A 14,925-nucleotide genomic window follows, 5' to 3' on the forward strand; every position below is an offset into this window, starting at 1 on the left:
GCCCTGAGCCGAAGGCAGACGCTTAACAGCTAAGCCACCAGGCGCCCCTGAAAATAAAATTTTTATGATACACTACTGAAATATAATTTATATAACTTTTACATTTATTGTAGCTTTGTGTATGTGAACTAATCTTTATTTTATTTTAGGATAAGGCTGGTACATCTTCTTTAATAATAAACAATAAATTGGCTTCTAATGAAACCACTGAAGTGCCTGAGGACGACAAAACCAAAACTGATTTGGGAAGAAAAAGAATAAACAGAAATGAACTTCAACTAGAAGAGCCGCCAGCAAAGAAAGGTACTACTTCACTCGTCAGCAGGAGGACTTTAAGAAAGTTAATTCCTAAACCAGTAATGGGAAAAGTTGCAAATAGGAGGAAATTTACTTATCTGTGAAAAAAACCTGAGGAAATATACATGATTGATTTTTATGCTAACATGTTATAGACTGCCCAGAGGTTGGGTATATGTATTTACACCTGTCTTTTAATTTAATAAAATATTTTTAGATACTGTGTTTTTATCATGTTTTGCATGCATATGAATTTTTTATTTCTGACCTTATGGTAATTTAAACATCAATTTTATTTTCATAATTATAGTATCTTTTTATGCCAAAATCTCCCCACATTCTTTATTCCTTATAAAAGGACATTTGCCAGTAAGACTTTGAGCTGAACATTACGAGAGACATATGTGCTCAAGTTATTGTATTTACTGTGGAATTTGCTAAAAAAGTAGGTGCATGCTTACTGTATAGTGCACGTCCCTGTTTATGTGGAAGAATAGATCAACTTTTATGTTCTCACTAAGCAATTCATTATTTCTCTTAGAAAACTGTTGTATGATACAGGGAGTAAGGGCTTTCTAAGAGAAGGTTTAGAAACATTAGAAACCTGACTAGCTGCTTCACCCTGAGAAAAATGGGTAAGTTAAGTCTTATTTTCATCATTAGTGAAGTAAAAGAAGTACTATCTTCCTCCTGAGGTTGTCAAGGATGAAAACAATGGGTAGTACACCTCATAGAGCCTCAGTAAAATGAATGTTTTCAAAAGTAGGTGCCTTAGAGGATAATATAACATTAGATATATGGTTTATGGAATGTATAGTGCTTGTGTGAGCTAATAGATCGAGACTAATATGCATATGCCTTTTGTTATCCACTGCTACTGGGAGGGCAACTTTGTTACGATTTTTCTTACTCCCCCTTTCATTTTGGTCAGTGTCATAGAGTAGCTGAGAATGTAGGATTGGTAGGTTCACTACCAAGTAGAAGTGGCCAGGAGCAAGTGAACACGCAGTGGGACTAATCCTAAAGGTAACCCATTCACGAAGAAGCGTATTTAAGAACTATAGTTGTTAGCTATACACAATTTTGATATGGGTAGTTTTAAGTAAGTTTAGGTAACACGACAAAATACTTTTTTTCTCCTTAACGTCACAACCACTTTGTTTCTCAAATTATTTGTGTTATTAGAGACTACAGGGATTACATAAGGTATCCTATGAAAATCGTAACTATAACCATCCTCCTCCCTTTTTCTCATACTAAAAAAATCTCTAGAATAAAATATGGGACTCCTGTAACCACTAGGATAAGATTAGGGGGTTGATAGTTTCATGGGATGCTTGTGTTCTTTTCTTAAAACGGAATGCAAAGCCATTTCCCTACGAAAGTGAATTTGCTTGTTTGAGGTCATTGTATCTGTACTTTGGGAAAGCTGGTAGCCATGTAAACAGTCCGAGAAATAAGGCTTCAAATAGTAATAAAAGAGACAAACCAGACACATGATAGTCTCCTTACTTGTGATTTTTCAATCAAAACTGTAATTATTATAGCAAAATATAAGCAGTAAAAGTATAGGTTGAACGTAGTATAAATATTGAACTAAAGTGTTAACTGCATTTTTGTTGTTTATGTTTAGTTTTTATAAGTTAACAGTAGATACTTAAGAGATTTCCCATCTCTATTTTGCTGGACTAATACTTTAATTTTCCCTTATAAGGCTGCCCTGAATATGTTCTATAAATCTTTTGATATAAAACATGTAAAGTTTACCGAAAGAATAGTATGATTATCTGAAAAAAAAATTAGGTGCAAAACAAATTAGTTTGATTTTCCTTATTATGTAATTATCCTAGTTCTTAAAATAGAGTAAAATCAGAAGAACATTACTTGATCACAAAAGTTTTATTGAGCTTTCTGTTTTCACTTAAGTGTTTAGGGATTGCATCTGTATGATATGCATGACTCAAATCTCTTGACTCAGGATAGATAGGATCTATTTGTGAGTTCTGAATTTCTGATTGTTGTCATTTTAAACTTGCTTAGATCCCATCTCTCTGTCCTGATGCAGGGTTCAGACAATTTTATAACTTGTTTTTTTAAAGAGCAAGAGGATTCTTTTTTAAAAAAAACATTTCTAAGTTATGAAAAAAAAATCCATCCTCGTTCAGTTTTCTTAGTCATTTCAACGGATGAAGTCATAGGTATAAAAATAGCATCATAAGTAGATAATTACATTAAATGGAAAGTAGAACAGAAGTCTTCAGTGGAGAAGACGGAGTCATTCCACTTTGGGATGACTTGCCACAACTTTGTAAGATGTTAGAAGACAATCTGATGGAAAAATGATATAAAAATCTCTAAGTGTAAGTGGGCAAGTTTGTTGTAAAAACAAGGTAAATCTTTAAGATTCCAGAGTAGCTGGAATACTTAGAATAAATTATGAATCTGAAGGCAGTAATTTAGGAAAATGTAACTACAAACATAAGAAAAGCTTCAAAAATACACTCATCTGCTTTGAAGAAAGTAAAGCTCTACAACAAGGGTGATGCCACATTTTCCCCAACTCTTTGAGGCAGAGGAGACAATGTAAGTTATAGATAATAAAACCTTATTCAGTGAGCTTTTAAAGTTAGTCTGTATTGAAGAAAGATCTTGGGATTGCATAATGGGTTTGCATGATTACAGCTGTACAGGAGTATCTAGACAGTTGGGTGAAGGAAACTAATATAGACTGTATTTGAAAACTGAAAGCTTACTAATAAAACTTGAAGATGTGGTCCATATATACAATGGAATATTACTCAGCCATCAGAAAGAATGATTATACAACATTTGCAGCAACATGGATGGGACTGGAGGAGATTATGCTAAGTGAAACAAGTCAAGCAGAGAAAGAATTATCATATGGTTTCACTCATTTATGGAACATAAGAAATAGGAAGATCGGTAGGAGAAGGAAGGGAAGAATGAAGGGGGGTAAACAGAAGGGGGAATGAACCATGAGAGACTGTGGACTCTGGGAAACAAACTGAGGGCTTCAGAGGGGAGGGGGGTGGGGGAATGGGATAGGCCGGTGATGGGTATTAAGGAGGGCCACATATTGCATGGTGCACTGGGTGTTATATGCAAATAATGAATCATGGAACATTGCATCAAAAACTGGGGATGTACTACTGTATGGTGACTAATATAACAAAATAAAAATTATTAAAAAAATTTAAAAAAACCTTGGTTTTGCATAAATACTATGGAAATTGAAGTAGGTGATATTATTTCTGTTTTACATTTGAGGAAGTGGTCATAGGGTTAAGGAGTTTGACAGTTAACACAGCTAATGAAGGGTCAGGCTGCATGAGAGTTCCTAGAATTTCAGCCATTTTCCCCCTAATTTAACTATGAAAATATAAGGTACTCAGTTTTCAAGTCATTCATTTAGTAGATCTGTAATATAATTGTGCTTTAAAATTATCTTTAGGATTTGGAGTGTTTCACTTGGGGTGTCTCAAGTGATTTCCTTCCCTCTTCCATATTATAATGATAACAAAGATTTGTAGTAGATAATTGAAAGAATATTGAGAGTTATAAAGAGAAAATAGAAGCAGCTGGTAATCCTACTTGGGTAGTTCATGTCAATTTTGGTGTACTTCCTTTGCTAACTCTTTCTGCATGAATTGAAGGAACTATAGCTTTTACATAAGTGGGCTTATGTGGGTGTATGTTTTGCAACCTGTTTTTTTCTTTTTCACTCAATGACTTATGTTTGATTTACATTAAAAGTTTGCTTTTAAGTTTTTTTATGTTTAAATATTGGCTTATATGGTAACTTCTTGGTTTTATTAAGGTTTGCCAGATTAATAACAATTTTCTTATTTTTAAAGGACTTATACATGCAAGTCCAGCTATCACTGAAGACGAAAAGAAAAGTGAAGAAATGCAAAAGAGCATTTCAGAAGATGAGGAAGGCATTAGAATCTTACAAGAAAATAATGAAGAGTTGAAAACATGTTTACTTACTGCTGAAAATGAACTTAAAAATGAAAAGGAAGAAAAAACAGAATTAAATAAAAAGATTGTTAGTTTGCAGCAGGAACTTTCTTTTTCTGAAAAAAAGAATTTTACTTTAAATCTAGAGGTCCAACAAATTCAGTCAAATTATGATAATGCAATTTCTGAATTACATGTGCAGAGAGGTATAAATCAAGAACAGGAGGAAAAGATTGTGAAATTGTCAAAGGAGATAGAAACCGCTAGGAAAAACATCGCAAATGATGTTTCACAAATAAAATTAATGCAAGCAAAAATAGATGAACTACGAACACTTGATTCAGTTTCTCAGATTTCAAACATAGATTCACTCAATCTCAGGGATCTGTCAAGTGGTTCTCAAGAGGATAATTTGCCAAATACACAGTTAAACCTTTCAGATAATGATAATTTGGTAAGTAAGCAGGTTAAAGAATATCATAACCAGGAACTCAATAGGGAAAGCTCTTTCCACTCTAGTATTGAAGCTATTTGGGAAGAATGTAAGGAAATTGTAAAGGCCTCTTCCCAAAAAAGTCATCAGATCCAGGAATTGGGACAACAAATTGAAAAGTTACAGGCAGAATTAAAAGGTTGTATAGATGAAAACAATAGACTAAAAACAGAGGAAAGGGAGAATAAAAATCAAGGTGACCTACTAAAAGAAAAAGAAAATCTTATACAGCAGCTGAAACAAGAATTGCAAGAAAAAAACATTGCTCTTGATGTTCAAGTACAACATGTAGTTGAAGGGAAGAGAGCACTTTCAGAACTTACAGAAGATGTTACTTGCTATAAGATGAAAATAAAGGAACTTGAAGCAATCTTAGAAACTCAAAAAGATGAATGCAGTCATTCAGCCAAGTTAGAACAAGACATTTTGGAAAAGGAATCCATCATCTTAAAGCTGGAAGGAAATCTGAAGGAATTTCAAGCAAATCTTCAGGATTCTATCAAAAACACCAAAGATTTAAGTGAAAAGGAAGTCAAGTTGAAAGAGGAGATCTCACAATTAACAAGTAATTTGCAAGATGCAAAGCATTCACTTCAATTAAAGGAAGAAGAAAAGGAAATCAACTGGCAAAAAGCAGAAAAGTAAGATAAATGTTACTAAAACATTTAAAAATGTGCAAAGCATTTATTTTATTGGTTTTCCTCTATGTAGCTTTTCAATAATGTAGGTGGGTATAACTTAATCTAGCATAGCATGTTTGAAGAGTAAAGAACCTGAACTTAGTTCAACTAAACCTCTGGAACCAAAAGTTATATGCAAAAATCTGTTTATAAAATCACATGAAATCCTCTCTGAAGAACTCATTCATTGATTGGACATTCCAAGTTTGTGAAAATTTAGAATTTTGTAGGTTGTTACTAGCTCACACGTATGATCCGGTGTGGTTTTTGATGCGTCACTATAGAGAAATGATTTGTGTTCTTTAGGTTGAAAGAGGAGCTATCTGCAAGCTCCACTCTTACACAAAATCTGAAAGCAGATCTTCAGAGGAAGGAAGAAGATTATGCTGAGCTGAAAGAGAAACTCGCTGATGCCAAAAAACAGATTGAGCAAGTACAGAAAGAGGTAGGTTATTTGAAAAGTTGCATGGCCAGTTTAAATAATAAAGATTGTTTTCATTATAGAACACGTTTTTTAGACACTAATTTTAGAATTAAACAGAACATTTATCAACTCCATAATTTTTTTTCAAATGGTAAGCACACTTATTTCACAAAAGAAATAAAGCTTAAAGTGAAGAATGTCCAACATTAAGAAAAATATGTGGGGGAGGTCATGGGGGAATGGGTAAAACAGGTGATGGGGATTAAGAGTGCACTTATGATGAGCACTGAGTAACGTATAGAATTGTTGAATCACTGAAACTAATATAATACTTTATGTTAACTATGCCGGAATTAAAATAAAAAACTTAATAATTTTCAAAAAGAAAAAATGTGCCTCATGTAGTTTAGAATCTTTTTTTCTCTATTAAAGACTGCCAAGTTTATTTCCCCACAAAAAGTAAAAAACAAACTTTTGTTTGCAGATAATATTCATGAGAGTATGTACTATAGTTGTAACAAGTTTTTATCAGAGTTTAATTTTAAAACAGGAAATACAATCACTGATTCCAAATACAAAATATACAAAAGTATATACAGTGAGGAAAAAAACTCCCTCCCAACCCTCCCAGCCTTCAAGTTTCTCCTTAAGGCATCAAACGACACCAGTTACTTTCTTTCTCTTTACTTCTTCCTCTATCCTTTTTTTCTCTTCCTGTAAAAAAATGAAAACATCCTATAAATGCTGTTGTGAATCCTAGTGTCTTCACTTAATAGTGCATCTTGGCTGCCATATCAGGGTAATATAGTTATTTTATGACTGCAAAATGTATTTACCATTAGTTAATTGGTCCTGGATTATTGGACAATTCAGATAATTTCATCTTCTTCTGATCTTATGCAGCAAAGTCATTTGAACATTTACAAGTCATTCTATCAGTAGAACTTATCACTGCTTTGTACATTGTAGTTTTGTTATTTATTATGCTCTTTATGCCATTTTATAAGCCAGAAGTAATGTATGAGAATTAAGAGTATTTTTCCCATCCTTATCCACAAAGTAGTATTTTACCATACTTTTTGATATTGGACAGGTAAAGAGTATTTATCTCAGGGCACCTGGGTGGCTCAGTGGATTAAGTGTCTGCCTTCAGCTGGGGTTGTGATCCAGGGTCCTGGGATCGAGCACTGCGTCAGGCTCCCTGCTCCGCGGGGGAATTGCTTCTCCCTCTCCCGTGCCCCCTGCTTGTGCTCTCTCTCTGTCAAATAAATAAATAAAATCTTTAAATAGAAAAAAATATTTACATTAATGCTATCTTATTGTAGACATTTTTCTTATGTGAAATGAGAAATTGTTCCAGAACTTCAATTTCAAGTAGGTTATAATAAACTAACCAATCCTCTGTTGAAAAAACAAAATGCTTCTGGGGTACCTGGTGGCTCAGTCAGTTAAGTGCCTGCCTTTGGCTCAGGTCATGATCTCAGTTTAGGTCGTGATCTTGGGGTCCTGGGATCAGGCCCCACATCGGGCTCCTTGGTATCATGACCTGAGCTGAAGGCAGACGCTTAATTGACTGAGCCACCCAGGCGTCCCTAGAAATATTTTTTAACGAATGAAGATACAAATGAAAGCCTTTTCCCCAATCATTTCTCTCCTTTTTAAATATAACCGTTCTTGACAGTGTTATACACTTCTTAAAAAATTTTTTAAATTTTTAAAAGATTCTATTTATTTGAGAGAGCACGAGCAGGGAGGAGAGGCAGAGGGAGAGAGAGAAGCAGACTCTTTGCTGAGCAGGGGGCCCGATGTGGGGCTCCATCCCAGGACCCCAGGATCATGACCTGAGCCACCGAGGTGCCCTAAAACACTTTAAGACCATGAAAACATACAAGTATGTACAGTAACTATTTAGATACATATATATGTTGTATTTAACATAGTGTATTAGATTTATGTTATATATCTAATTAAATACATATATTGTATTTAACTATATGTAAATTACGTACTTATTTGTTTTTATTTTTATAAATAGGATCATGTGTATATAAATAATGCTTTTTAACTCTATTTTTGAGATTTTTTTCATGCCACTTTTTATAGGGGTATCTTTTTTTAAGTTATGTTACTATTACTCTAATAATGGTTATAAAGAGTATTTTCTCTTTTTTTAAAATAATGTGTAATGTCAATGCTAGTACTAATAACAACAACAATAGTAATAGCAGCTTATTCTGGGTCAGTTATGCTGAGTTTACATATAACATCTCATTTAATTCACAAATATTAGGGGTAGGCACTGTTTTTAACTATGGATAAGGAAACACGCTTGTCCAAGTTTACTTAGCTAGTAAATGGTAGAACCAGGATGGAAACTGAGGTGGTCCTTACGTGTATATTGGTGCAACACGTGGTCTTTATTTATTATTGGCTGACAGTTCATAGCTATAAAGTTGATAAGGTAGGTGTTTATTACTACAAGTCTCACATTTTTAAACAAAATAAACAGATAAAAATATTCTTAATGTATGATTATAAAGGAAATGTGTATTTATTGTAGTAAATCTGGAACATTCAGGGAGTCTAAAAAGGAATATTAGAATTCCCTCAAACCAAACCACTCAGAGCTAATACTATTAGGTATATTTCCATGTTTTTTTATGAAGGAGAACTTTTTTCAATTAATTTCCTTCACTTTATGAAATCTCTAGGATTAGTGTGATGGAAATTGGGGTAAAGATGTTTGTAGATTATCTTTTTTTTTTTCTGAAGATTTATATACTAGTTCATAGTACTTTTGATTTCTCTAACAAGTTTGTAGAACTAGGTTACTAGTAACATCAAAAAATCAGTTGACTTCCACATGCACAGATAACTTTTGATCTTGTCATTGTTCCATTTTCATCCTCTATGGGCCATTATTAGCTTTTAAAGTATTTCTTGTATTACTGGATCACATTACTCAATAATCCTTGGAAATCTGAGCAGTATTTTCCTCTTAAGTATCTTTATTGATTTCTCTGTGATAATGGTTTTGCTGTTGCAAGATACCAGGCTGATTCTTTTTTGAGAGCACTTACAGAGTTTGAGATTCTTAAAATATTATAAGAAGAAAGTGATCTTTTCATATGCATTCTCCTTTATTAAGAAATTTCCTAATAATTTGAAGCCATATCATATAGTATGTTAGAATCTATAATTTTTCTAATGGGTTTTTCTTTTTTAAAGATTTTATTTATTTATCTGAGAGACAGGGAGACAGAGAGCACAAGCAGAGGGGAGAGGGAGAAGCAGGCTCCCAGCAGGGAGCTCGACATGGGGCTCAATCCCAGGACCCTGGGATCATGACCTGAGCCGAAGGCATATGCTTAACCGACTGAGGCACCCAGGCACCCCTCTAATGGTTTTTAAAGTATATGAATCTTTGAACCACTGGCCATGAATTTTAAACAACAAAACAATTAGTATTTTAAAAAATACTTAATTTGTTTTATAAACATTACCTTTTAGGTATCTGTAATGCGTGATGAGGAGAAATTACTGAGGATTAAAATTAATGAACTGGAGAAAAAGAAAAACCAGTGTTCTCAGGAAATAGATATGAAACAGCGAACCATTCAGCAACTCAAGGTAACAGTCTTGTTTTTAAAAATAGTTTAGGTAGATTCTGTTGGTATATTTTAGTGTCTGTTTACTTCAATGTATTAGTTCTTTTTTTAAAAAGATTTTATTTATTTATTTGACAGAGAGTGTTTGAGCGGGGGAGGGTACAGAGGGAGAGAGAGAGAGAATTTCAAGCAGACTCCCCAGTGAGCATGGATCCCCATGCTGGGCTTGATCTCATGATGCTGAGATCATGACCTGAGTCAAAATCAAGAGTCAGACACTTAACCAACTGAGCCACCCAGGCACCTCAGTGTATCAGTTCTTTATAACAGAATCTCTTTTGACTGTTTCTGGAATCTAAAAATTAATTACTTAAAATTAAATAAGGCTGTAGTAATTTGCTTCTTATGAAAAGAGTATGGAAAGGAAAAGTTGGTATCTTTATATTAGAGAAACCTGGTAGACACCACCTTAACCAGGTGTTCAGGAATAGCATCACCAATAGTAAGTTATATTGATACCATGTGCTTCCTGATTTGATGTGACCAGAAGAGCACATCTCTTATGTGGTATTTTTCCCCCAAATCCATAACCTCAGTCTAATCATGAGACAACATTCAGGCAAATTCAAACTGAGGATGTTTGTACACAATACCAGACCAGTAAACAGTGTCAGGGTCATTAAAGAAAGAGACTACCAAGGACTTCTCACAGATTGGAGGAGACTAAGGGGGGACAGGATTACTAATGCAGTCTTGTATCCTGTATGGGATCCTAGAAGCGAAAAAGGAGATCACTGGAGAAACTGATGAAATCCAAGTACGGTCTATAGTGTTGTTAATATTAGTGTAGCAGCGCTAGTTTCTTTTTTTCATACAAAGATGATTGTTTCCATATTTTAAATAATAGGGCATGGAGGCTCAGCTGCTCATTTTTTGGTCCAGTGTTTCTCAATCATTAAATAAATGTACCATGGTAATATAAGAGTTAATATTAGGAGAAGCTAAGTGGAGCTTATACAGGAAATATATGCTATTTTTGCAACTCTTCTGTAAATCTAAAATCATTTCAAAATAAAAAGTGAAAAGAAAAAGAAGCTCATGTCTTATAAAAAATTATTTTTCAAAGGGACGCTTAAAAAGCAAAATCCTTTTACAAGTGGTTATATTTTGCTTGACATCAATTAAATGGATTTGGCAACAATTAAAAAATGGATTTGTTGTATTCTTTGCATGTTGGCTTTTGAACGAAGCAAGCTAATGAATATTCATGTGTAAACACATGATTTTAATTTTTAACTGTATCTAATCCTAATAAGGCAGTCTGTACTTTCCTAATAGGTTTCCGAGATTTCCAGGTTTTGTAATGATTCATTCCAGGACTTGAAAAGTAAGGAGATAGTATTGATGTTAAATGAGATAGGGAGTGAAAGTTGAATTACCTGATAGGTTAAAACTAGAGTTGGAGGATTTCCAGTGCCCATAATTTACTCTTTTGCCTCTTGTGGCTCCTGTTATTTTTTTCAAACTCTCCAGCTACTTCCTACATAGAAGGGATGGAGGACCTTATTTTTCTGCCCTTTAAGTTTATTGATATGGAACTTTTTTTTATGGCTTTCCTTGTTCCTCCTATGTTAAATGCATAGTGAGCCTCCATTTCCTCATTTCTGCTTTTTCTGGTGTGTAAGAGAACATGGTAGCTTAAAACATTGAGTAAATAAAAGGACTGGGCAGTAACTTTCAGGTAGATTAAAGGTATCAAGTTTTGTGTTTTACTCTGCTCTTTTCTCCAAGGCAAAAGAAACTTGGAAGCCTGAGACTAGTACTCAACCTTGTAGGAGAGAGATTTCAAACTCAACATTGAACCCTATTTTCAAGTCCCACTATTGCATATTGCTGTGCATTTAGTTACATTTGCATTTAATTCATGTTCTTTCATCTTGCAGGAGCAGTTAAGTAATCAGAATGTGGAAGAAGCTATACAACAGTATGAGAGAGTGTGCAAAGGTCAGGAACAAACCTCTCCTTCCAGTACTAAAATAATTGCAGAATAGGTAGTTGAAATAACAATTGAGTTAGCATTTTCCTTTGAACATCATAAAGTAAGGTCAACATAAGATGTAGCTCTATCAAAAGAGATTCTAATGAGTGACTCATCAACATAAAGTTTACTTACTTTTTAAAAAGATTTTATTTATTTATTAGAGAGAGAGAGAGCACAAGCAGGGGGTAAGGAGAGGGACAAGCAGACTCCTTGCTGAGCAGGAAGTCTGATGCGGGGCTCGATTTCAGGACCATGGGGTCATGACCTGAGCTGAAGGCACACGCTTAACCGACTGAGCCACCCAGGTGTGCCCCAACGTAAAGTTTATTCTTAGAAAAATAAAACATTAAGAAATATTCAGTTAAAGAATTTTGATTTCTAAGTAATGGCCAGTATTTTGTGAAAAATAGTCACATTGGTCACAATGAATGGAATAGATTTCTAGACAAAATCACGTAAGAATATATGTCAAGTAAAACATCTTTAAAATTAAAGTATTTTTAACAAGTTTTTTAAAAACATTAAATATTTTAGCTTCAAATCTTATGTGCTGAATTATGCTTTTTTTACTCAACTTTTATTGATTTTTTAATTTGAAATATAAAATTACCTTTGTAAATGATACATACATCTTTCTGTTCATAATATGCACATTCCTTTCCTCCCCCTCACTCACCCCTTAATTTCTTGATTGTATGAGTTGTAGAGCTGGGATTTGAATCTAAGTCTGTTTCACTCTCAAGTTTCAAACTCTCTTCACTAATTTGTGCTGTTTGTACTTGGCTAACTAAAAAGAAAGGGATAGGACAACCAGATTACTATTTATTTAGATAACTTCGACATTTGTGGGATTTACTTGGATCAATAAGTTGAGCGTGTGTGTGTGTGTGTGTGTGTGTGTGTGTGTATCTATCCCTGCACACTGTCCTATTTTCTCTTGCCTTTCTTTTAGGCTTTTGTCCTTTAACGTTTCCTATTTCCATAATCTTTTTAGGGATATTCTTTACTTTGGCTCCTTTATCATTGTCGGCAAATGTGAATAGATCTTAGCTATTTTGAAAAAGCATGCCCTTGGACCAGGGTATAGTTTCTATCATATTTTAATTTTTCCTCTTTGCCAAATATGAGAACTATGGCACAGGCCCATTCTGACCACTTTAATCTGACTTCCATCTTCTCCATGCTCTTGAAACTTGCTCCCAAGTCTCTTGTAACTTACATACTTTCAAATCTATTACCTTTTTGTAATCCCTCCTTTCTTTTATTTTTTGTATTATTTTGACATAATTGTCCACCCTCTTCCTTTTCCTCATTTTTATTTTTTACATAGTATTTACTGTGTGAGTGTATTTTTTTCTAAATAAAATGGTAATGTGTAGCTTCTCTCCTTTTGAAACTTGTCTCAGCTGTTGTGATCTGTTCCGTACCAATTACTGCCTGTCTCTCTGAATGAACCTTAGCTACTTTGGCAGCTTTCCTGATTAATGCGTCATCTTCTTTTTTCTCTTTGTTTTCTCACTGGAGAGTCCATTTGTTCCTTTGATTTCAGTTGTTCATAGGACATTCCCCAACAAACAAAAAAGTGCATTTTTAGTTTGGCTTCTATATATCTATTTAAATACCGAACGCCATTTACTGAGCTATCTTAGTATAAAATTCTTTTTTAAAAAATTGAGATACAATACATAATTATTACCTTTTAAAAGTGTACAGTTTAGCGCATTTTAGTATATTCACAAGGTTGTACAATCACTACCACTATCTAATTCCAGAACATTTTCATCACCCCAAAAAGAAACCTTACACCTATTAGCTGTCACTCCTCAGTCCCTGTCAACCACTAATCTACTTTCTGTAGATAGCTCATAGCTATATTTTATTTTATTTTATTTTACTTTGTTTTATTTTGCTATCTTTAGATAGTAGTGAAGAGATATTTGTCTCATAGCTGTCTTTATGTTGCTTTGTTTTTTTAAAAAAAGATTTTATTTTTTTATTACTGTTTTTTAAAAGATTTTATTTATTTATTTGGGAGAAAAGAGGAAATGCACACAGGCGTGAAGGGGGGAGTTGGGTGGGGAGAGCAGAGGAAGAGGGACAAGCAGACTCTGTGCTAAGCGTGGAGCCCGAGGCAGGGCTTATTTCCATAACTCTGAGATCTTGACCTGAGCCGAAATCAAGAGTCAGACCTTAACTGGCCAAGCCACCCAGATGCCTCCTAAAGATTTTATTTTTAAGTAATCTCTACACCTAGTGTGGGGCTCTAATCCACAGCCTGAGATCAAGAGTCGCACCCTCCACTGACTGGGCCAGCCAGGTGTCCCACTTTATTTTCTGTTTTATTCGTTGCGTATTTCTGATTATTTCCTGAAATGAAACGTAAATTATTGGAGGCAGTGAGTGATAAATAGTTCTTTCTCTCTTTTTTTTTTTTTAACTACACCTACCTTTCAAATAATAGGTGGATAGCCATTAGTGAAATTATCATTGGTGTCACGAACTTTCTCAATTGATAACTAGTTACTTAAACCTTTTTCTTTCTAACCTTCTAGTTTAGAGTAAAATATAGGGTGGAAGAGGGAAGGGATTCTTTGAATAAACTTTTACTAATTGTATAATCTGAATATATTGTAATCATGCTTTTTGAAAGAATGCGTTTAGATTATAATACCAACACTCCTTTAATCCTAGGAGGAATTCTGTTTTATTAGCATTCCTGGCAGCTTATATAAAGGGACAGAAATACTGAAAATTATTCATATAATTTTTTCTTATTGTTTCATTAAATTTGTCTTTTTTTTTTAAGATTTTATTTATTTATTTGACAGAGAGAGACAGTGAGAGAGGGAACACAAGCAAGGGGAGTGTGAGGAAGAAGCAGGCTCCCCACCGAGCAGGGAGCCCGATGTGGGGCTCCATCCCAGGACCCTGGGATCATGACCTGAACCGAAGGCAGACGCTTAACAGCTGAGCCACCCAGGCGCCCCATTAAATTTGTTCGTTATTTTTTTAAGTTTGCTATTTATGTGTACCTTGAGGGAGCCATTTTTTGGGATTTTTGTTATTTTTAATGTTTAGTGACCTGAGGTTGAGCTACATGCTTTTATAGGTTTATTACCTCTAACATCAGTAATAGTTTTGGTGAGGTGTCTGAAATGTGCCCTGCTACAAACAGTGGCCATCACCAGAGGCAACAAAGTAATCTTTCCTTCGTACTTCTTTCTAGCAGACAGCATTAAAATGGAATTGTTTATAAGTCATTATTGTAGTCCTTTTTTAAGGGCCAGAGACAATTTTAAGGCTAGTAGCACAGTCATTCCTGAAGAGTTGCTTTTAAAAATACTGGAGATTTTTGGCTTTGGAAGTTTTTGTAGAAAACATAATTACTTGAGATTAAAAAA

The 14,925-nt window shown here is 34.2% G+C and overlaps 1 protein-coding gene across 10 annotated transcripts in view; it reads left to right on the forward strand.

Moving 5' to 3' along the window:
• KIF20B (kinesin family member 20B) overlaps window positions 1–14,925 on the forward strand; it is a 70,555-nt gene that overhangs the window by 31,477 nt on the left and 24,153 nt on the right. For all 10 annotated transcript variants that reach the window (XM_034662925.1, XM_034662926.1, XM_034662923.1 and 7 more), the window contains 5 exons: window positions 150–303; window positions 4,173–5,412; window positions 5,758–5,896; window positions 9,386–9,505; window positions 11,427–11,487. In XM_034662925.1, coding sequence (XP_034518816.1) covers window positions 150–303; window positions 4,173–5,412; window positions 5,758–5,896; window positions 9,386–9,505; window positions 11,427–11,487 — 1,714 coding nt within the window. The remainder of the gene's footprint in view (window positions 1–149; window positions 304–4,172; window positions 5,413–5,757; window positions 5,897–9,385; window positions 9,506–11,426; window positions 11,488–14,925) is intronic.

Source organism: Ailuropoda melanoleuca, chromosome 6 (assembly GCF_002007445.2).
Source record: "Ailuropoda melanoleuca isolate Jingjing chromosome 6, ASM200744v2, whole genome shotgun sequence".
In the NCBI taxonomy this organism is placed as follows: domain Eukaryota; kingdom Metazoa; phylum Chordata; class Mammalia; order Carnivora; family Ursidae; genus Ailuropoda; species Ailuropoda melanoleuca.